General features: G+C 40.4%; 1 protein-coding gene across 1 annotated transcript in view; it reads right to left on the bottom strand.

Annotated features, from left to right (window-relative positions):
- Nucleotides 1-24,808, bottom strand: part of XYLT1 (xylosyltransferase 1) — a 90,473-nt gene that overhangs the window by 60,788 nt on the left and 4,877 nt on the right. Inside the window, exons 3-4 of the mRNA XM_010163118.2 lie at nucleotides 1,754-1,926; nucleotides 906-1,108 (exon numbers count right to left, since the gene is read on the bottom strand). Coding sequence (XP_010161420.2) covers nucleotides 906-1,108; nucleotides 1,754-1,926 — 376 coding nt within the window. The remainder of the gene's footprint in view (nucleotides 1-905; nucleotides 1,109-1,753; nucleotides 1,927-24,808) is intronic.

Genomic DNA, 24,808 nt, shown 5'->3' with positions numbered 1-24,808 from the left:
CTTTCCCTCTTCTTGATAATCTCTTTATAGCCTAAACCCAACAGTTTATGGATACTTGTTTTTTTGGTGGGTTGGGTCTTGGTTTTTTTTCAGGTGGGTTGTTTTGGTTTTTTTTTTTGTTTGCTTGTTTTGTTGGTTTTTTTGTTTGTTTTACGTACTATGTACTTTTGCACAATGTAGTAAACCTTAGGGAACGCAGTTGCGGGGTCTGGGTTATGTATATCTTGAAAAAATATAATTTCACTTAAAATCACAAGCCTTGTCATGTGGTGGTGCGTTAAGTTCTTTGCCTGATGCCATCTGAATAAAGATATTCAGGCAATGGTTGCTGCTGAAGATATAATTGACTCCTAGCAACGTAGTTGTCACTTCTACTATCATTATCCTCTGCAGAAAAAGTACTAAAAAAAGGAAGAGGAGAACATTACCTTCACTGAATCTATATTCATACCTTCAACACTCTCTGAGACATCAAATCAAACTGTTGAAGTTGTTCCTGGAAGGCAGGAACCTCTCCATGCCTGGGGTTCATTTGCTGAGCTCCAGTACTTCCTGCTGCTTTGCTCATCCTCTCCTGTAGGTGCCCCTTGCTGGAAATAACAAGTAAATAGAGCGGCCCCTGCTTCCTCAGTAAAAGTGAAGAACTGGTGCTGCTCGCCTGCTCACAGTCCCTCCTAGGTAAGTGGCAGACACATGGGGTACAGTCAGGTGATTGTCTCCTTGGCTAAAGTGTGGCTGTCAAGACACCAGCCTCACCAAGAGGAGTCTTCTGCTGTAAGACAGAAGAAACTGCCCCTCTGACCTCTGCTTCTTGCAGCACAGCATGGACATGTCATCCCTTATATCCCTCAATACATATTTTCTTTAGGAACAAAACATGTACATTCTTAAAATACTCATTGTACCTGATTGGGTAGTCAGCAGCACTGAGGTTAATGAAGAAATCCCATGGCCAGTCATTCATCTCCATTAAGTCCCTCATGGTCTGCAGGTAGGTAGTCAGAAGACTTGCTCCTCCCCAGATAGTTGCCATTCTCCAAGAAGTGACTCTCACGTTTGGGTACTGGTTGGCAAACTGCAGCACTTGTCGGTGCAAGTAATTGGATCGCTTTACAGGAGAAAAAGTAACACATTCAAGTTACTCTGTCCAAAATTGTCCCTCTCTCTATTCACTAACCAGCAACTCTAGTTCTTCACTCACTGAGCATTGCCATTGCTTTGCCCTCACTTACTATGGCACACCATCTTCTTTTGCTAAATGCTTACTTGGAAATGTACAGAGAACCCTGTTTAATTCTTTGTGTTACAACTACAGTAATTACTAATCAGAGTAACTGCTCTTATTTGTCATCAGTAGATCTCGAAGTGCTATGGTAAAGGAGGTGACTGTTATTATCTCCCTTTTACAGCGTGAAGTAAAGTAACTTGCCCAAGACACCTCAGGTCAGCCCTCCATCCAGTGGGCCACCACTGTCAGTCTGCACCAACTTCTCCATTACTGTTAACTAAACATATAACAGACAGACATGGATAGATACTCACACACATATAAAGAGAAATGAAGACTGTTACACAGAGAAGATAAGAAAGAAAGAAAGAAAAAAAAAAAGAAAAACAAGAGGCTCCAAACATATAACAGATGGAAAGACAAGAAGTGACATGCACTCTATGCAACAGAGGTAAAGAAAAGACAATGAAGATGGGTACACTGAGAGATGGCAAGACAGGCAATTTATAACCAGTGATATATTACCTTGTCAACATGAATGTAATAAAAATGGTCTTTATGGTAAATAGCCTTAAACATGCGTTGGAGCTGCCGAGAAGCTCTGCCATGAACAACCAAGACAAATGCGATCCTGACTGGGTTGGCTGGCATGTATTCTACGGAGTCCTCATCCCACTGTACATTGTTGTTGGTTTTTCCTGTTTGAAAACAAAACACAGGACATCTCTGAGTGTATCCACAGGGCAGGGGTGCAGAGAGCAGTACACATTTCACCTTGGCTCTTCTTCAAAAGCAGTTTCTAAGGAGAAGCGAGAACTCAAGAGGGGTGCCAGCCTGCATGCCATCAAGATCATATCCCTCTCCTCCATCACCACACAGGGTCATCACGCCCCGGGCAGCAGCCATGCCAGCCTTCCCCACGCAGCCCTGTCTGCCTGCCTCAGCCTGAATAAGGCTGCGTGAACACAGCTAAGCAGCCAAATGTTTATGAGTTGGGCCAAGCTCTACCTGGGTATGCACATTTGCATCTTCAAAGGAATCACCTCAAAGTTTCTAAGTACTGTTCAAATATTAAAAAAAATGCCAAGGCCAACTTTCCCCCACTCCCTCAGGAATTAAACCCGCAGTTTAACAAAAGATGCTCATTCCTGTGATAAGCACAGCTCCGCTGAAAAGCTGGTGAAACTGCTACTTAACAGCTGCTGAGGATTATCTCAAATTATAGCATTTATATGTATCATCAGATGTATCTTGGAACATTTAAATGGCAACCTGTATATCTTCACCACTTCATGTAGGAGAGAGGCTCTTACAATCCTATTTAAAACTGATGTTCACTTTTAATGGAGGAATTTCTGGTCTCCATGTTCTAAAGCAAGGTTAAGACGGGATGTACTGATTAATGGGAGAGCTGGAGGGACATTTTTACTCAGAAATTTCAAGTGCTTTGTTTTTGGTTTGTGTTAACAGCTCCTCAAGTCAAAAACCTGAATGCAGTGTAAGAAAAATAATATTTTATCCAAAAACTGATATTCATTAAAAATGATGTTCATTCTTCAGTTCAACAGCTTGTTGAGTGCTCCTGGACCACATAAGGGGCTAAGAGGCAGCTATGTGCCTATCCAGGAACATAAAAGATACTGAACATGAAGAAGCCTACAACATCCCAGAGGCTCACTGCCCCATGTAGAAGATACTTACCTCTCTGCAGCCCCCCAAGGAACATCCATCTGCAGTAGTACTGCTCATAAATTAACGTCATTTTATTGCCTCCAGTTGTATTCAGACTACCCATCAGGAAACTTCCAGTCCCAGGAATCACTCTACTGGGCACTCTATTGGGCACCAATAACTTAAATGGTATTTCTTTAAAAAAGCCTTTGCCACTAATTCAGTAAAACTCAGATGAACAGCATTAAAAGATTTTTTAAAAGCTTAAATTTAATTTTTTTCTATCATTTTCAGTTTATTACAGCCATTTGCCTATGCTTAATTCCACTGTTTCTCCCACATGGCTGATGAGCTTCTCAACGTGTATGCTCAGGGTTTTTGCACAGTGACAGGGACAGAAAGGGACCGTGAAAGAAAGGAAATGTGCTTGCAAGGAGAACTGACAGGGGAAAGAAGGGCAATTGCAATTGCTAAACCAACCCATTTTTCTTTTAAACTGCTTTGATTTCAAGCTGATGATGTCCCGTTAATGGACTAAAATATTTTTAGTGGTTTTCATTAACATTTTTGGATACCTCTCTTCTGAAATTAGTGGCTTTCTGCAATGATATGTAGAAGGTGAGGGGAATTTAAAATAGCCATATTGTGGGTCTTTTATTTTAAACTAACTTACTTTCAATACCCACACTATAATTATCTAGCAACTGCTGAAAACAAAATCCTCCTAAATTTTCACCTGAAATGCCACCTCACTTCATTGAGTTTCTTTAATAATTTCCTATAGTGACTTACTTCCTCTCTGCTATTTTCCTACTCTAACTTCTTTTTCCATGTGCTCCTTCCTTCCTTCTCTTTTGGGTTTAGGCTTTTGTAGTCCCATTTTCCATCTGCATGCTATTATGGATTCTTTAATCTAATCCTATTCTTGGCTGCCTGGAATTTCACAAAGGTAAGAATGTTGTATTTTTTTCCATCTGTCAGAATACCTGTTACTTCTGCTCTATACGGTTACTTCCCTGGTTTGAGCCTGTGGCTGACTAGCACCCTCAATTTTGCAGACTACCCCACTGATAAAGAACCAGCCTGGTTTGCAAATAAGATGAAATTGGCAGGAAACATTCAATTACTAAAAAATACAGTAATACTTCAAAGCTGCATGAACCACGTCAAGATCTGAATAGCTCTAGCCACTGCATTTCTGTAAAACTTGTGCATATCAAAGTCTTGCACATCATGTTAATACCTGCACATTAATGACCTGCCTGTCAGGTAGGAGGGCATCCCCTTCTGGATGTCAAGACAGAAGATACAGAAGATGCATCAGATGATTTCACTTAACATCATACCATTCATCAGTGATAAAAATCTGAAAGGATTTTAAGGTAGCACTTGCATTTGATAGCTACTTCAGGGCCATCACTACATTACCATGTGCCACATGCACTGAGGCTCACTGAGGGTGCTAATTCAAGTAGCCTGCCACTGGAGCATCTCACCCAGAAAGCTTCTCTGAGTGTGGACACTGCCTGTCAAGTAACTTTCCTACGTGTTCAGGGAATCCCCTTCTTCTAAGGTAACTTATGCAGATCGGTGTTTTATAAAATGCAATAAAAAGCCCACAATGTTAATACAAGAAAAAACAGCTCATCCAGCTCATAACAAACATTTTCTAGCCCTGGTATCAAAGCGTATTTATTTTGCTATCCTACACTCTAAACAAAATGTGGCATTTTCCTCTGTGACCAGGTGTCTTTCACAAACTTACTGAGAAAAGCAAGAGTTGCCCTTCTGGTGCCCTGCTCAAAGCGTGACAGGACTGACATCAACGTGTGTTAGCAGGAAAACCCACACCTATTTTTGCAGGTAATAGAAGAGTCTCAGCTCTAGTGCACATTCAACTTGTGCTTTCCAGAGTCCAGAGATATCAATACACATAATTAAGAGTTTAATCTTCAACAACTGCAGTATTACTAAATGCCAGAATAATAAACATAGTGCAATCATTTTCATATTTGTTGTGGAGCCACATTATGCTCAATCATCCACCAGTATAACTCAGAGCCAACCTGCTAATCTTCGACTTCTATTGCTGATTAATGAGATCATCAGACTTCTTTAGCAGCATGAAGCAATCTTTTAATGAATTTTGTGAGCCATATTAATTTTTGTAAATCAAACCATCAAGTTCTACTCTCAGCTTGGTATTGTCCTGGGTATTCAACAGAATACCTCTGTGCAGAGATACCTGAACACTGTCAACTCCATCTGAACACAGCTGCCTGTGTGTACTCTGCCTTGATAGCATGAATCAATGGATAGAGGACATCAGAAGAGTTATTGCTGAGCAGTTCAGCACACTATTTACTGCTATTACATCCATAAATGCAATCAGAAGCCTTGTCATTATAGCATGAGTACTAGCCATAATCACTCCGAAGAGGCAGAACTCTGCAGTCCCTACTTAAACTCACAGGAGCAGCCCCATTCCCTTCAGCTGAACCATTTCTGCAGCAGAAGAAACTACTGCTGAGTGGTAGTTGACGAACTCAAATTCCTACTATATACTCCTTCTTTTCAATTGCTCACAACTCATAATGACACAGCAGGTTGAAAATTTCCAGGCTTGGCTTTCGTCTGAAAATGTTCTCCAGTTTGGTTAGAGGAAAACCAGTTTTGCCTTGTTCAAATGGCGATGAGACTAAAAAAAAATTTTTTTTTAAAATCCTTCATTTAGAAAAACCAATTTTTGCTACAGATCTAGTAACAGAAGTAGTTGGAGTTATATGAAAACAACAAAAAACTTCACTGAGCAATTTACCAGTGAGCCATCAGGACCTGATGAGATGCCTTTGTCTGAGGACTCAATAACAGCAACATTTATCCGGACTTATCCAGAACTCTTGCTGGAGTTAAGGCCCAATGATCCTTTACATCAAGTGCTTCATTTGCTATCAGGCTCAAGAAGGGATGTTCTGTCTTCTTGCAGCACCCTCCAGCGAAGACACCTTGCACAGGCAAGGTAACTCCTGAAGCACAGGATGTGTTCATCGCACTTAGATGAAAAAGCAATTTTTCCTATGTCAGAATCTAGAAAACTATCTTTAGCAACATTAATTTTAACTTTGGGATGCAAATTTTCACCTCCAGTCTAGGAAATTATTAATTTGTTTCCATGGTGGCCCTTGCAGACATCTTTAGTGGAAAAAAAAAGAAAAAAGAAATATTTTAGATGAGCATATATATATATATATATATTTTAGATTAGTATTACTCTTTATACATAAAAGGCCCTTTGGTCTAGTCACAGTGTAGAAGATCCCTCTGGCAAATAAGGGTATCCACCAAAAAGTGGGCTGAGCAGCATGCATATTTTTGGTGAATATGTATAGTGACAACCAAGCAGCCACACAGAGCTCTGCGTAGCACAGACACGTCCTGCTCGCTGCAAGGCCATCGCCTGCCCTCTGTGCCTCTAAGAAGCAGCATGACCTGATGGCGTTCAGCATCTCAGGGCATCAGCACTGAGCACATCCACCACCCGGGTCAAAGAGGGGCTGGGTTTCACCTCTAGCAAAACAAACCAAGTTCCTGATGAAGACAATTAACATGACCGGTCATTTGTGTGGCTTCTTTTAATGGCTTTTAACTTGCTTGGCAAAGTAGGAGAGGTGAAATCAGCTGCGGAGATCTTCTGTGCAACTGTCCCCAGGGCACAGGGATTTGAGATGGATGTGTTTACAGAATGAGATGTTGCTAGTTAAGTTCTGTAGATTTCCTTAAAATTGCCGTTACACATACTTTTTATCTGTGAGTTAGCGTTGAGCACTTCAGATAAAATTTCAGAAATCATGCTGCTATTGAAAAGTGGATAGTCACTTTTTTTTGCAGTCATGTTTTATCTCAACAACCCCACTCTAGTATTTTTCATTCTCAGACTCTACCATGAATTACAGAAGCAATTTATGATCCTCTGTAAGTTCATGTGACCAAGTAACCCATAAGCAAAAATCAATGCAAGGTAGGTGGGAAGCTGCAAGACATAATTTACAAGCACTCAATGACTAGTCCATTTAACATTAAAGAGACAGATTTCAGTAATGTTCTTTCCATGCTGAGCAGAAGCCCTGGCCTGGAACAAAGGGGCTGCTGATGTGGGCATTTTGAGTCTGCTTTAATCATTTCAGAGGGTGACAGTATAAACTTAGGGCAGTCAGAGGAGAAGAGCCACTGCCTTACAGCTGGACAATTCCCTTCAGATCACTGGAAGTTTCTCTAAAGTGAGTTTGTGAACTGCTAAGCAGCTCTGCATCCCTGCAGAATTTCATGTAAGGAGGGAAACTCACTGTCATTACAGATTTAGTTTGAGTTCTGCTGCAACCACTGTGCTGGAGAGATTTCTACAGAAAAATAAAGTCCAGGAAAGAAGGAAGGAAGGAAGATAGAAAACACATGTAGAACTATTTCATATTCACAGCTGAATCACGAGAAGATTAATTGTTTCTATCTTTTCCCAAAGGGGAAAAAAAAAAAAAGATAATTTTCTGTTTTGTAATTTGAAAGAAAACATTTCCATCCCAGCTTTGTCATCCTTCAGTTGTAGCTATTTAATATTTGTGCTTCATGCACAGCTTCCAAGACTCACTGAAGGACCAAGAACCCATTGGGGCAGGTATCATCCATTAAGCAAATCCAGAAAGACACCTTGCACCAGAAAACCTTGTGGACCTTTTCAGCATGATTTGAAGGAATCATTGTAAATGAAGAAATGCAAGAATCTTGAGAACAAAGACAGAAATCTTTTGTATCACAAAATCCATGAAAGCAGTTGGGATAACACAGGACTGTTCAAAACCAACCTCAGTACAGAACTTCGGGTTATGTGTACGTGTGCCTGTGTGTTTGCTGCGACAGCACATTTATATCAACTAAATTTAAACAAAACCAGGGAGCATTCAGTTTGAAGCAGCCTGCTATATTCCATACAGAAACTTTGTTCTGTCTTGTAGACAGTCTCGAGCAGTTACTGAAACCATTTTCATGATCTGCAAATGACCGACTAATTATCAGATCCCGCTATACTGCACTTGCAACACACACTAAATTTAATTTAGTACGATACTTATCTAGGCAGGCCAATAATCTCAGTAACAAGTTTGCTTCTCTGACTATTCTAATTATGAAAATGGTAGCATTCCTGGGAGACAAATCTCAATTATTTGTATTTTTGCTGGAGTGTGTTAGCCAAGCATTTTCTCCCTTTTCCCACTGACTCTCATGAATAAATAAATAACACTCAAAAGCAACAGTAAATTAATTAATGTTGAATTAGAATGAATTTCCTAATGATAATATTTATCATGTTAATTAACAGCCAATTAGTGCATCATGATCAGTGTTATTAGGGTGAATACAAAATGCCTTCTAAGTGAGCATTAGGTTATTTTTACTATATTGAATAACATTACTGGACTTCAGAGAGATAATATAAAGTAGATCCAATAACAGATACAAATATTCCTTGCAAAGACTGTTCACTCCTCTTGCATCTTATACCTTAGTCTGACTTAACCCTTGGTAGGTAACACTCTTGGAAACGAGAAAGATTGCTATTTACAGGTACCTGTACCATTACAGCTCAAAGAAAATGCTCTAATAAAAGACAGCTTTCCCCAGCTGGGCTCTCAGCACTAACCAGTGCCCCACTCAGATTGGGACCACCAGCTCAGAGTCAAAACTTTTGGAGACAAACCAGCTAATCACAGGAACCAGGAGTAATTCATGAATGTGCCAGTTCTGTGACAATACACTCAAGAGAAAAGAAAAAAAAAAACCACAACAGGCCTGTCTTTTATGGTTAAAACACAAGGTGTGAAGGTTTTCTTAATGTGTGGAGCCATCTCCTCTCCCAGAGAGCTCACTGCAGGGTGAGACACTTCATTCAGGTCTCGTGGCCGAAGAGCTCACTCCCACCCAGCAGTGACCACTGTCAGGGAAAGCGGGTGTTCATCAGGAGAGGAGTTACAGAAAGAAAAAAAGCAGTGAAAGGGTTGAGATGAGGCATGTGTTTGGGTATCTTTCCCACCACCAACTGTTGCTAAGGATGCTCCTTTCAACAGTCCAAAACTGATGAGAACAGGAATTTGCCAGACTAGGTAAGTCATCCTACCACTCCCAAGAAAAGTGGTGACACAAACCCAAACTGAAGCATTTATAAAACTTCATCCACTATTTGCTTTTTCTGGACACAGCTACTGCCATGCCAACAGCACTCTGGCTGCTACAAAACCAGCAACGCAGCGCTGGGGGGTACGCAGTTCCTCGGGGCAGCTTGTTTAGCTGGTACATGCTATGGGCCACTGGCCACCAGCACATCCTTCCTGGAGAGCCCCTGCCAGTGCTGCTGGCAATCGAGCTGCCTGCAGTCCCCTGCCCCTCTGATCAGTGGCAATGGTGAGATTCATGCCACCCAAGTATGGAAACATAATTTAGGTGCCTAATTTAACACACCAGCCTTTCCAAACAGTCCATGGAGACAGAAGGACTCTGCAGAGGCTGTGCAAGCGAAGGCAACGGAGGCAGAATTGGTCAGAGTGGCAACAAGGATTCTTTCTGCAGATAGACTCAGGTTTCTCCAAGGCAATAGGTGCTTCCAAGTCCTGCAGTTTGCCCTAAGGGCACCTGAATTAGACAGGTGACTACTGATTTAGGTTGGCTGAATTACACACAAGATGCCAGCTCTCTCGCTGCAGATGGAATAACCTAGACACCAATGGCAGGCTCACCACCCAGCAATGGGCTTTGGAGTCAGCTCTTCTCCACACTGAAGCACTGCGCTCCCTCCCCTCCTGGAGAAATCATTACAGTTCTTGAGTAGGATAAGAAGAAAACACAGAAAATGTCCTTAGTTCAGACTTTCTCTTCTGCCTCAAATCATCAGCAAGTTTAATCCTCCAAGGAACAGAAAGCTGAAAGCCAATCAGTCACTACACATGAACCAAGGCATACATTAAACAAGAAAGCAACAATATCTACGTAGCAAATCCCAAGCATATCAGCAATAGAGCCCTACCAAGGCTCATGCCTCAAATTAGCATTTTAATCAGCCTTTGTTGACTCCAGCGACAATTTCTGTGTTGTGCAGTGCATTTGGAGACTGGCACATCTGTAACCTTTATTCCATCCCTTCCTGTCATGCTCACAGCATGAATAATCAATAAGGAGTGAAAATATAAGCAATTACATAGTTAAAATAGTCTCTACTTGACATAACCTCCTGGGAGATAGCAGTCTCACCAGTACACACGTAAGAAATGAATAGGTAGATAAAATCATGTCTGTTACCTGACTGATCAGTGTCTTCCCATTCTGTTTTACTGTGGTGTCATCTTTAAAGTCCTATGTAAAGTAACTTTCCCCAGATATTCTTAAGAAATGAACAGTTAATCATCATAATCAGCTGGTGTAAGGCCAGGACCAAGTTAATTTATACCATACAAGGATCTGGTCTGCTAACTCGAAATTAATCCTTCCTTTGAGATTCCCATTACATCTGTCTCCTATTTTTTGAATGCAGAATTGGAAGGACAGAGTCTACCTTTATTCCGTGCCCAAGATAATTATGAATATAATGTTGGGAACAGTCCAAAAAAGTCCAGACTTTCATGGGTATTTTACAAAGCTAGTTTGAAAAGGTCTAGTTAGGTACCGAGAATAAAGACTGACACCAGCAAAACCAAAAATAAACCCGCAAACCTTGTGTCCACGTGTCGTAAGATCTCAGCCTTACATTTCAGCTGACACTAGTTGCACTGCAAGTGAAAGGAGCAGGAATTTCACAACAGAGTCGAGAGAGAAAAGATAAATAGCACATGTTGGAGCAGATTCACTCCAAAGCTGTCAGGCTTTGTTTCCTCTGCATCGCTTTCAGTCAAATTTTATGGATTTCAAAAGTTGCAGGGCTAGGACACAGCTGAATGCTTTTAAGAACCTCACACTGTGGCAATGAAAGATGTGTGAGACATCAGATTAATATATGTGTATGTGCTGTAAATACATGTGTGCCTTGTGTGTGTATACGCACACTGCATACACTGGTAAGTTTGTTAAGAAATAACTGGAATTGAAATATTGAAACTAAAACGTCATACCTGAAAAACTGGCTTCCCATAGAAAAAAAGAATGCAGTTTCTGCATTCAGATTATATGTTTTTCAGCACGTGTGCTGACATATAACTATTGTCAAATATCCTTTATGTCAAAGGACACTGACAAGCAATGGTTCTCCTACATGACCCAAACCAAATCTCCTGCCAAGCAAGAGAGCTGCAGAAGCCCAGCCATTCTGTTTCTGCAGGCTTTCCCCTGTAGCACCTGTGATTTCTTGTTATCTCTGGTCAGCAAAACCAACACAAAAAGGAGACTTCAGCTCCAGTGTTAGCAGATTCACTTCCAGCTCTGCAGGTACTCCCAGCAAGACCAAGACAATTCCAGCCTCTCTGCTTAAAGCTCCCCCAGCTCTTCACCCACTGCTCCCAGGTTCCTCAGGTGACAAAGTCCTTTTGATAAGCAGAAATGGGAACCATTAGACAGGAATTAGAGCACTAAATACTTCTCGAAGATCCACGCCTTCCCTTAATATTGGCATTCATCTATATGATTATTTTACTTTTCTCTGTATCATGTGCATTAAATGAGCTAAGTCTACATAGTTTAAATTTCTAAAGAAGTACATAACCTCACCATGTCTACCTCACATTCCCTATATAAAGTACTTCTCATTTATCCATCTAAATAGTAACACATAAATTATTTTATCATTGATCAGTTGTTGTTCTTCAAGAAAGCCTGCTATCGGGTACTACTTAGAGGACGAGTGTGAATAATTTTACCTGACAGAAGAAAAAGGGGACCAATCTTCTCGTAGTATATTACTTATCAGCTAGAGAAATGCAACATAATTATATTGTGACACTTCCAACAGCAAATACATTCTACTGTAAGCAATTAACACTGGTTCCTTTGGCAGACTTCAAAAGATTACTCATATGGCGTGCTAAGTTACAGTAACATTTGAGTAATAAATAATGTCACACTACTTTAGCTAGATTTTAACATATATGGTCAGGTCAGGAGATGGATGTTAATTCTTCTACAGGTACAGGCAACCCTTACACTGCAAAACTGCTCACTAACATGCAAAATGCACAGGAGACAAATATATGCATTTTTTGAGAATCCAAGCACTAGTGACAATGTGTACTCTGGATCTAATTAAAATGGAAGATTTTGCTCTGTGCACTGCACATTACAACCTGTATCTCTCTTCCTGGAGATGGGAAAGGTAGGGCTGGGCTCTCCTTCCTGGCTCGAATGCTTTCCAGAAGCTGCTTCTGATCAAGAGGGATTAGTAAAGATTGTTTAAGAAGAAAATCATTGAGCATTAATCCTCTAAACATTTCATAGCCAACATATCTTTAATACAATCCCTCTAATCCAATTAGGGCGCCTTGAAAATCATATCTTGAATTCCATGCTTCATTGTGATTGGTTCTGTGCGAGTGAAATACCCATTTACAAGACAGCTGTTAAATGCCTTCTCTGCTACAACTGAACCCAAACCCTGCCCTGGAGCAGGCTGACTCCAGCCCTGCAAGCTGCCGTAGCGGCAAACACACGCACCCCGCACTACCCAGGGGGAGCATTCCCAGCAATTCCAAAAGCTCACCACACACATTTTACATATTAAACATATCTCTTCAATTCATAAACATACATAATTAAACAAGCATGAGAAACTGAAGACATAATATTAATTCCCCATTTCACACCTGAATAGCAGGTGTGTACTTAGAAACATCGCTAACCAGAATGAGCGGACTACAGCCTCAGCAGGTGGATATGGACACTGGCCCTTTAGCCTTCATCCATTTGAACCAATTGGGAAAACAATTCCTACACAGTATTTTTGCAAGGAACAAATTACTATCTGTTCCATCTTAACTGAGCTTGATTTTTTAAAAATGTCTGAAGAAGATTATTTGTATTGGTTTGCACAAGGATGTATATTCACACTTACATTTACTGGCAAAGAATAGAAATAATGTAATTTTGTTGCTAAAATATAAGACTTTCACTCTATTACTCCATCATGGTATAAAAAAAAAAATCCCATTAACATACCAACAGGGGAAAACAAAGGAAAATCAAATTGCTGGCAAAGGAAAATGTTCAACAAAAGCAAAATAAAGTGATTTTTATGTATTTCACTAGACATTTCAGACTTGTTAAAAAAACCCAATGTGCAGAAAATGTCATTTTATTGACTAAGTTACTGGCTGCTGTTAAAAGCATCTGGGGAGAATCTGTATGCGAAGTACATTCTTGCAATAATACCATAATTTATAAACCAGAGTTATAAATTTTTCCTCAGATTTTAACAAGGGTATGATGCCCTTGGATGTCAAGGAGCTGCTTAAACAGTAACTTGTAGAAGAGTCCACTCTACTGCAAAAGATTAATATCTGTGCAATGTTTAAAATAAAAAAAAAATAATGCTGAGCTTCTATGGACAAAATAATAATGGATATTATTTCTAAAATGATTTTAGCTCTGCTTCTCAGAGCGTGCCTTCCCATTCTGCGACTCTCCATGTTAGCAGTTGAGGCACCAGATTTGGCACCAGGCACCTGCCATTTGCTGTAGTTGAGACTGATCCCACCGCCCTTCCAACACCCCTGCCCGTGTGCTGGCGGCGGTTTAGCAGGACCTTGGCTTCAGGGAGGCTCTGCTTGTGCACAGTTTATTCCAACCACTGAATCTGGGGAGTTTGGCAGAAGTGAGCGCGATGGATTAGTGTGGATCTCTAGGAATAACTTAATGGTGCAGTGTACTATGAGACAGGGCACATGTCCAACTAGTTTTGCATTTTAATTAGCGAGTGCTAACAAATGCTTTGAAGCTCTAGATGCAATTCAGTAGCATTGGCTTTCCAGTACAATTTTTTTTTTCCCTGCTACCTGTTCACTTACACACAAGCTATTTGACCACCCCTATCACACGGGGAGGCTTAAAAAACCAAAAAAACAAACAAAAAACCCCTCTGCATTCAGATTTAATTCAGTTCCTCCTCCTCTGAAAAGATGGAGCCCCAAACTTAGCAAATTCATTCACAACTTGGCTTTTATGGTACCGTAGGACATAAAAATCAACTGGCAGCACCACTGCTAAGCAAAACTAATCTAGGAGATGAGAAAGTGTGAAACACAAGAAACATCTCACAGATTGTAAAATGACATGTTTATTTAAAAAGGAGACCAGGGAAAATAAGAAATATTGGCAGAGCATAGCAGTAATAACTGAAAGACTCCCTGGCTGTCAGTTGGTTAAAGCTTGCCATTAACTGCAGACTCCTGGACTGAAGAACAAGTGCTCCACAGTCCTCAGACACCAAGCACCTGAATGACAGCAGCAAAATCAGCATGTAGGGTAGATTAGGCCAGTCCTTCTCTTAATTAATAATTGGAGCATCCTCAGATGAGGAGGTGGAGGGGGGAAGCAATACAGGGAAAAAGCCCCACAGCTTTGTTGCAAAAATGGTAATAAATTTCATTATCTGCAAGGGTAGGATTAGTGAGGCACTTCTGCATGGCCGTGGACTACCAGGAATTCATCCTTCTCATAGCTTAAAAGCTAAAAACCTCCAAAGATTACTTTTAATTGTAGCTAAGGATAGATATTACTTTTTAAGGCAAGGAGTTAATATGCAGAACTGAAAAGAGTTATGTTGCTACATCTGCTGAATTTGTTTCAGTCCATCTCCCGCTATGCAGCAGGAGTCATCCATCTGAAATCAATGGAGAATCGACAGTGTAAAATTAGTATCAAAAGAGAATTAGCATGTCTGAGCCAAATTTTGCTCAGTTTGCTCACATTCCAGCTCTGAACAATTCTTCATCTATATAAATGCAGATTAACTTTGAGCTTCCTTAACAATCTCCAATTTTAGCTAAAAGAATCAAATACAACTGAGCTGTAATTTCCTTCAAATACAATTTCTTTTCCAATATCTTTATTTTGACATTAAAGGAATGATGAAAAATCTCTTCCTGTTAGTTCTTCAGTTGCTAGAAGGTGAACTGTTTATCCATACACACACTACTCACTCTCTGCTCTTCTTCCCTGAGACTGACAGGGCAGAAACCATCACCTGGCCTCCACTAAGACTGAGTCATTTTTGAGGATTCTTCTCCTTGTGCCCCAGTGACACCTGCCTCTGGAAAACTGCTCACTACCAATCTGAGCACTTGGCTCCTGTCACACTCACCTGAAGTGCTGGAAGACTGTAGATCTGACTAATACCATCAAAAATACAGGCCAAAGTAGCTTGTTGAGGATGCTTAGAAGAGTTTTTGGTGGTATAGACCTTATTGTTTCCACAGGTAAAGTCGAGATCCCTCAGCGGATACTGCGCATGTCCCCTTTTACAACTCAGCTGGTTTTGCTGTAACTTTGCTTTAAAACATGTAGTTGAACTGTCTTCATATCTGATCAGCTTGAGTATTTATTTCTAGAGTTGGAAAAAAGTCTTTTTTTTTTACATTATAGAATCCTAGACTCATAAAATATCTTGAGTTGGAGGGGACCCATAAGGATCATCGAGTCCAATCCCCTGCTCCTCACAGGACTAGGTTTTTGGTTGGACTTGATCTTAAAGGTCTTTTCCAACCAAAATGATTCTACGATTCTATGATTCTATGACCATCTAAAACTAAACTGTATAACTAGGCGTGTTGTCCAGACACCAACATGCATTTACTTCCAAACACCCAGTGCCAGCCTGCTCGTCTACAAAAGAAGCTGCAGAGTGCAGACTGCACTGTCTGCTGAAGGGCTGCACAAAATAACTGCTTATTGAAAACACTACAACTGATTCTTAAGGTTAAGAAGAAAGCATTATATTTTCTATCAAAACCAGGTTACTATTTAAATATTCTAGTTTATCCATGTTAAACAATCCCTTCCCTTTTTACATTTACATTCAGTTTAATGGTACTGCTTATCATGAACTGAAAGATGTTTTTAACATCACCACCAAAATTCCATGTTAAAAGAAGAAACCCAGAGAAAATATACCTCTAAGGCAGTACTTAAAAGAAATTTCCTCAGAAGTAAATCTTTTAGAATACTTCAGAATAGGTAAAGTAAAAAGAAAAAGTAGTTTGCTTATCACCCTGACTCTACTGTCACAGTAAGTACCATCTTTTCCTTCATGTAAAAGCATATTTACTTTCTAGAATGACTCTTTATGTCAACTAATTCAATGACCTGTGACACCAAATTCTTACTGTTCAACAGGACAACTTTCACAGAGTTGAAGACAACATCTGAAATAGAATGCCTGTTTGCTCACAATCCTTTTATTAGAACAACATCATTCTCCAAATCCAAAGTCAATTAGTATGGAAAGGGTTAGTGCAATGTTAAATGAAGAAGAATTTAAAAATAACAATTATACCTGACACTATAATTACATTGCACTAGTGTATAATCCCAAAAGAACAGAGAGACCTTTTGCCAAAGGTGATTTGAGTGTTAATATGAAACTCAACGTGTGCTCATTTTAATTACATATGTGCCTGCTGAGAACATATGATAGAGTCCAAAAAGCTAATTCATTGTCAGCATGACAGCAGGAACTAATATTAAATCTTGCACACCAAGTAACGTTTCCAGATTACCAATTATACACAAAAATAGGACGCATTGCAAATGTTGTAATCAGCATGAAAGTAAAATGTGAACAAAATACTGCTAAATAGAGCTCCACTCTGAGCCAGCAGTAGGTACAGGTAATCTCCAGAGAGTTCCTTTCCCTTCAAAAGCAGCAACATTCACTTGGTCAAACTCTAATGCCACTTACACCAGGTTTGCACTGACCTGCACCACATTGATCCTCACCGGCACTCTAATAAACTGGTGACACTGTTGTCTCTAAACTTATTAAAGTACACACTTCAACTGCTAATTCTCTTTAGCAATACTGAACAGCAGCTCAAAGCAGATTTTTTTTTTTCCTTTTTATACTTAGCCTTAAATTTTCTGCATTTCAAAGATGCTTCTGTTCTCTTCTCACAAGTCCCTGACAAGTTTCTGGCACTGAAATCAAGTTAAGGATCAGTTTATACCTCTTAACCCACACCAGCATGCTAACATGCACTTTGATTTACTTTTAATTATGGACATATTCATATATCAGTCAGTATTTTCTAAAGAAAGTGCCTGGAGTATGAAGAGGAGAAGAACCCAGAGTCAGTGCACACTGATGAACTAACCCTGGGGAAACAAGACACAAACACAACTTCGAAGGCAGCAGAGACCCCATCAATACTCCTAACTGCAACTTCACCTGCCTTTTTGTTGCTTTACTGATGCATTATTAATTAATAACTACTGAGCCTTCCCAACAGAGCATTTTAAATAACTGTTAAATTTCTTTATGGATGATTATGAATCATAAAAGTATGTCTGCATGTTCAAAGCAATAAACGGGCCCAGGTAGGGAGCTTGAACTGCTGGGGAAACTGCTCTTCAAAGCTTGAAGTTTTAGGGATGCTAACGGCCTCCTGTGTAGTATTACGCAATTTCCAGTCTAGCTTAATTCAATTAATCTGAAGAAATGGAGGATTTTCTGCATTTTGCCTCAGCATAGGCAAATGCTGTTTGAAAGGAAGATGATGGCATTTTAGAAAAGCTGCAGGGTTGGTCAGGTACACTGATTTATCCAAATGAAGCTACGCCAATTTAGGCCACCTCACAATTATCATTTTCCATTCTCAGCTAAGATAATGAAAATTGTCAAATCACAATTAGTTCTACTCAAGATTTATGTAAATGATGAAATATGTTTCATCAGCTTTGAAACGCATTATTCAGGGCTGACACAAGGTTTTCATGATCTGCTTGAATTCTGGACAAACTTCAGAAGTTTTGAAGGTTTATTTAGGGCAGCTTTGTGCTACTGCAGCTGGACAGTTTTAGATATAGGTTGAAATAAATTTGTAATGCTTGAAGATGAAAACTCATTTGGAGATTCTATTTATCCATAGGATAATTTTTTCCATTTCTATCTCAAAAAACAAAAAAGCCTCCTACTAATTAAAGAAAATTACAGCATTAGTCTGCAACAATATTGCTGCCTTTAAGGTAGAAAGGAACTTTCACGTCCCATCCATTCTTCACTAGGTTTACTGAATATTTTTTGCCTATTGAGTGTTCTTAATATTTCTTTCTGAAGTTTAAACTGGTACAGAGTCAACAAAAGGGCAGCTTCAGCTGTGCTTGCTGATCCTGTTATCTGCCTTCTAGATAAATAACCCAGGCCCTTGCTGTATAACTCTTGGCAGATGAGGAAAAAACAAATTATCTATTCTGTTTTCTGGACAGTGCAATACAAAATTAATAATCTGTATTTAGAAACTCTAGGCAAGAGGACATATGAGAGAGGACATGCAGGGCAGAGCACAAGTGCACCTAGGCTTCGCAGTACGTGGGCTGTTTTGATGGCCATTTGCATGGGATCAGTCTTATCCACTAGCTCCAAGGGACAAATCCAAATGCCATCCATCCTGTGGTTTTGCTTCCAGCTCTTCCAAGGCCCCTTGTTTCTATTCCACTGATCCACCATGTACCATCTACACCCTGAGCATAAATCAGTCGAAGGTAGGCTTAGCCATCTGGAGTAGATGCTCAATACGTCTGGGCAGACAAAGTAATTGTGGCCCTTCTCTTCTCTTTGCCGCCAGGAACGAGCCATGCCACAGACTTCTGGAAGGATTTGTGTGTGCCCTCTGAGGACAGCCAGCACGTGAATGTCAACTCAGCCTATTCTGCTCAAGTCCTGGTGAAAATTTTTACTCATCTTTCAAAGCAAATAGACTTTACTCTCAATTCCCCAGACAAACTACTACTATACTTTTTCTTTCTAATATTTCTTTCTGTCTCCTAATCTTAATTCTTCTGGTTTATGGCTCAGTCCGTCTACATGGATTCATAGCAAATAGAAAGAATAATATCTTTCCTACTTTCAGATATTAAGATGGATCATTATTCCTCCTGATATGTTAGAAGTTATTTATCAGTTTGAGTTATGAGACCTTTCTGACTGTGAAGATTTAAACATCGATTTAATGCCAACTTAAAGACTCCTAAAAGTGTAGGAGAATGCATTAGATAAATAATTTAACAATAAAAGGTATATCAAGGCAGACATTATTGCAACCTTCCCCCAATCAATCACCATTTTCCATGTTTATCCAATTTTCATCTCAAGGCTCTGTACATCAAGTTGCCTAGACATATACTACACAACTGAAATAACTTAATCATTGAGTAAAATTGCATAGCCATTAAAATTCTCTAATATCAAGATAGCTGACATTATGTTAAATATTGGCTTCAATTCCATAGGGTAATAAATTCTGACCTAAATCCAATCTTTCATGGATAGCTGATTCATAATGAAAAATTACTGTTTTGTCACTTTACCTTAAAAAATTTACTGTGGAAACTAATACAGCACCAGGCAGTCTTTGAAATGTATGATAATTAAAAAACCCAGTTCCCTTCCTAGCCACCCTTAAACAAAGGAAATGGATTTTTTTTTTTTGGTGCAAATATATCAGACATGCTAATAGCTACCAGATGAAGAGACAGACAGTTACTACTGTGCTTTTCCCAGGTCTCTAATGCAGAAGCAATCAAATGGCACACTGCACAACCGGCATCTCTCACCAGTAACCATCACACATAAGTTCTTGTACCAGGTTGAGGTTGCTGAGTCAAACAGATAAAAATGGAAGGGAAACAGGTCAGAAAACCTTTCCCCTAATTTCACATTTGTGCATCACCATGGTGCAAAGCTGGAGAACTGGTGACAGTGACAATCACTGGAAAAAGACTGACAGGGAAGCACGAAACGCAAGAGATGGTAGTGATGATCCAGCTTCAGCAAGCTCTAGGAGAAATGGCTGATAAATTCTTTAGCTTCCCTAGAGGCTGATGAGAAAAATAGAGAAGGAAAATGATGGACTTTTGCCACAGACCTTTCAGTAGGGCCAAGACTTTAAAGCCAATATTATTTTATAGTAAAACTCTAAATAGAATAATTCAGAGTTTAATGTGCATTAAACCAAGCCTGATGGTGACAGCAGCAGATACGGGTGTTGGGAGTACTCTGTTCTCCCTTACAAATGTGTCAATCAGGAATAACCTCTTTGACAAAACTACATGATAAACCAGTGCCATACCCTGGATACTAAAATAGTGAGACCAAGGAAATCAGGGCTATTCACTTCTAACACGCTCTCAAGCTATCAAAGATGAGCATTTATTTGGAAGACTAAATATACATTGAGCAATTTCAAAATCTTTTCTAAGGTTGCTCAGCTACAGATTCTTGTCATTCGCTTTTTCTATAGCAGTCATGATTACCCAGGGATAAAAAAGACTGATGTTTTAAAACTACCTTCTGCATAAGAAATATTTTCAATGAAAACAAGTAAATTACAGTTTGGAGTCTTAAAATGGCATTAATGTCCTGTAAGATTGGCTTCATGCCTAGACTGTTGGCATTTTAATTCAGAGTAGATCCCTTAAACAACTCTTCCTGATTTCCAAGGAAAGACATTACAAAACAGCCACTGGTCTCATAAAGCTCAGTGACTGCTGAAATACATCAAATAAATGTACCCTTTCAAAAACCCGCACCCAAAAACGGGTCCATGCCCTTTAACTATATACTTAATCCTGTAACAAATCCTGATTTTCTAGTAAGTCAGCCCCAGCAATCTTCTTGTGTTCTTGGTGGCATTTTAGGCCTGAACCAAAAAGTAAATTGAAAGTTGTGGTTGCATGCTTACCATTAGTGCAGAACAATGACACTAACACAGTTTTGTTATGGTTGCAAAGCCAAATTAGGAAAGAATACAACATTGAGGCTGCTTGTGCAACCTTAACTCAAGCTCAGTTCAGTACTACTGTGCATTTACATCACACAGCTGCTTGCTCAGCATTGCATAAAAATAGGAGAATTGGATGCTGTGTTTCCTCTTAAAGATCTGTCTACTAAAATCACTGCAATTAGTCCGCTTCGAAGGTCCAACACCTAGTTTACATGAAAAAACCATGACTGCCAGTATGACTCAAGTTTTCCTACTACAGAGGGAGGTTGGGTTTGGTGGCTTTGGTTTGGTTTTGTTGTTTGTTTCTGTGTTTTTATTTTCTTGTTCCCCCTCCAGCTCATACCATTGTACCAATAATTTTCCCTAGCCATAGTTGTATTTGACTCTCTCCTCCCCACACTCTGTCCACACATTTCAGGATCACTGGGAAGCATTAGCGATCACTTAAGTACTCTTCTTCCATCTCTGTACATACACAATAATCTTTATCAAAATATTCACTGAGCTTCTGCTACCCTCACGCTCTCTTCCCAGGAGGTTTTCAGCAAGGCCACATTTAGCTATTATCCTCTCCCACGCTTGCCCACGCTCCTCCTTTAATGCTCCATAAAACGATATCATTTTCCAAAACAGAGGCTTGGTGAGAAATAGGGCTGCTGACCATGAATTTTCCAGCCCTTCTGCTCTCCATTCCTTGTGTCATGCATTGCTCTCAGCATTTCCTTAAGGTGCCATTCATCAAGATGTTTTTCTGCAAGTCTGCTGGCCTGTCCAGCACCAACTCTGCAGCCACCAGATCCACAGGTGACCAGACAGGCCTAACGCAGGAAAACATGACCAGACAGTAGAGTCAAGTGGAATAAACAGAAGAACATGAGTCTGATTTCATTCTCCCCTTCCTAAACTTGCAGATGATCCAGACATGAATTGTCTGTATTTAAATCAAAGGATTAATTGGCATAGACACCAAACACAGTCTTCCCCTCACTGAATTTCTCCTAAAACCAAAGCTAAAGCTACTCAAGACAGCGCTGGCAGAGCCAGACCATGCTCATAGCGGCTTTATTTTTGGGAGAAGATTCCCTCAGCTCTGCAATGCCACAAGCTCACCCATCCCTGAGAAACACCAGTCTCCTGTCCTCTGCACTGCAGCTGTTCCCAGAGATGCAGGGAGGTGGCAAATCAATGCCACCCTGTTTTGGGATGCCACAAGGACATTTCTAGCAATTCCAGCTCCCTTACGAGGTGCACACAGATAGATCTTCCTTCTGCAAAAAAACTTGTCCAGTTTCTGACCCGCTGGTCAGATCCAGTTTCTGAGGACAATTCATTCATTTGGCGCTCTGCCCATGGAACAATCAGCTGTGAGCAAGGGAAGTGTTTTGGCAGCTCTTACATCAAGGCTGCCTCATCACTCCCTTCCAATGACCAGCGTGCACTGCTTACCCCTCAGCAACACAGGCAGTCCTACGGTGGGACAGCTGCCTGCACATCCAGTCTGGTGACAGGGGCTTATATGCACGTTGGGTCCTAGCATTCACATGCATTTTCATCACATAAATTATATACTCCAGTCCTCATCCATACAATGAGGTAGGGTCCACCTTCAGCCAAAACAATGAGGTATCCTTTCATTACTTCCATCCTCATTTTAACTATCCGAACTTGAACATATGGCCATAATAAAAGTTAATCTGAGAATCACTGGCAACATACATTCTTCCCAAGAACTCATTTTTCTCCTTACAGCGCCACAGCTTCACTGTTTATATTACAGTTGGTTCTACTTTATGCATGTAAGGGGAGAGAAGACACACACTACTTATTTAATAAAACTCATTTCGCCTAAAATGCAAGTACTGAATCTTGAAACGGCCCTTTACAATGAAAGAAGTGCGGGAAACATAGTTTCCAGAACAGAAAACAATCTCTGTACATGGTGTAATTATATCTCAGTGTTCTGCAGAATACCAGTGTATGGCTTAAATGCTATTAATTGTAAGCAGTTCTGTTCCACAGGATGTTGTTCACTGATAACTACTCAATTAGGGTTATTTTGCAATTAGTCTACTCACAGTAAATTTATTGCAACCAGAGTCATCTGTGGTGCAGAAAATTAAAATGCTGCCTGGGCTGCACGTGCAGTGGCTCTTACATGCTTCTTAAACCGTGTATAGCTCACCACAGTCATTTTGTCACGCTTGCATTGAACATACAGAAAAGCAGCAGCAGCCATTGTCATTGGGAATCCTGAAACCAGGAGGAAAGGACACATTTGGGGTTCAATAATCTTTAGATGAAATCCAGTGATTCCAAAAATGCATTGCTGAAAATGTGAAAGCTAAACAAAGCCATACGTTTATATGTCACTGTGTGCGTACACGTGTATTGAGCGGATGAAATTCTCTCACTTGCTTAGTTACAGCTCCCATTCTTTTAAAATCATATAGAAGATGGCCTCATTTCCATGCCTTGAAGAACTGCTCCGCTCCACCCCGTAAGCATTAGGCAACTTACTGGCTTATTCTCACCCTTCCTGCAAATCATACTTCTTTCTGTTGAGTGCTTTGAAGTAGTCAGGTAAAAACATTATAGACATGCAGATTGCTATTACCTCTGTGTATTACTCAGTAAACAGAGCTCCCGAGCCCTTTTCTCTCAGTTTGAAAACCAAAAGGCAGCTGTGTTTTCTAAAATGAAATAAAAAATTTTCTTTTTAGCAGCCTGTAAGAAACTGAAAACTCTTACTTCAACGAGCCAGAGCAGCACTAGCAATAAGCAACCAGGGAGAAAGCAGTCTAATCTGCAAAGAACTCTTTCAGTGCTGATGAATGATGCGGAATGAAGGTAGCTTGATTATTTTTCTACTTTATTTATGAGTTGGGTTTACCCCACAGGGATGAAAGTAGAAGAACACCCGTTTGATTTATAAACTAAGAAAAGACAACAAAAGAGCCAAGGGGAAATAAATCAGGCTCACTTGAGGCGCTCTGCTTTCCTAGGGACTCTTCTTTTGCCAGAACTTCATCTTAGAAAACACCTCTTAACAAAACCCTGTTACATACTTTTGGTCTATTTAGGGCCATAGATCTGGGTCAAGCACAAACCCAGCAGGGTAACTGATGATAAGGATTAGGCCAGAGTGTCCCATGGGGATGTGGCAGTCTAGACAAGCTGGCCCAGAGGAGGACTGATGCAGATACCACTTGGCACCATGCCTGCGATAACTCACGGACCTGGTGCCAGTGATCAAGGAGGAACCATGCTGCATACGCAGCAAACTTGCAAGACAAGGGATTTAGAGATACAAACTACCATGATCCACATGGGAGTGAAAACCAGAGAATTTGGGTACTGAATCCAGCCAGTGGGTCAGAAGCTGGGCTTTTTTCATTGCAGAAAGAAGACTGCAAGTAGAAGTCATGATTTTAATATGCGTGTTGAAATGTGGAGTTGTATTGCTGCCTGATACTCTAGGCAGCAATCTCGGCAGTCAGGGTCACAGTGGCCATTCTAAACTGTACTCCTGCCCACAGTAATAAGGGATTCTCCTGGGTGAAACGTGGCACAGATCAGGTCACTTGTGCTTTGTCAAAGAGGAGTTCATCTAGATACAGAGTGAAGCTTATTATAGAGCCAATAATTCAAATTGAAACTTCTGCTTCTTCCCAGTACCTCTGCACAAGAGGAGGGTCACATATGATGACAAACAAGGAAGAGAGGCAGCTGGTCCAGGTCAAGCAAGAGCTTTGGTGAGCAGAAGCGAGTCTGGCACACCAGGGGAATCGCTGTCTCTAGCCTGGCCTGTATAGGACCAGGCTGGAGATGGCCCCAACAAGGAAACGATCTGCCACGCTGTCCACAGGTTGCTGATCTCCATATCATGTTTCCTGAGAAGCGAACTCCTCAAAGGGATGTCTCCCTGTACCCGCTCCTCAACCTGCACAGGACT

The sequence above is a fragment of the Antrostomus carolinensis genome, unplaced genomic scaffold (genome assembly GCF_000700745.2).
Source record: "Antrostomus carolinensis isolate BGI_N321 unplaced genomic scaffold, ASM70074v2 scaffold17762, whole genome shotgun sequence".
In the NCBI taxonomy this organism is placed as follows: Eukaryota; Metazoa; Chordata; class Aves; order Caprimulgiformes; family Caprimulgidae; genus Antrostomus; species Antrostomus carolinensis.
This window is presented reverse-complemented; position numbering and strand designations above follow the sequence as displayed.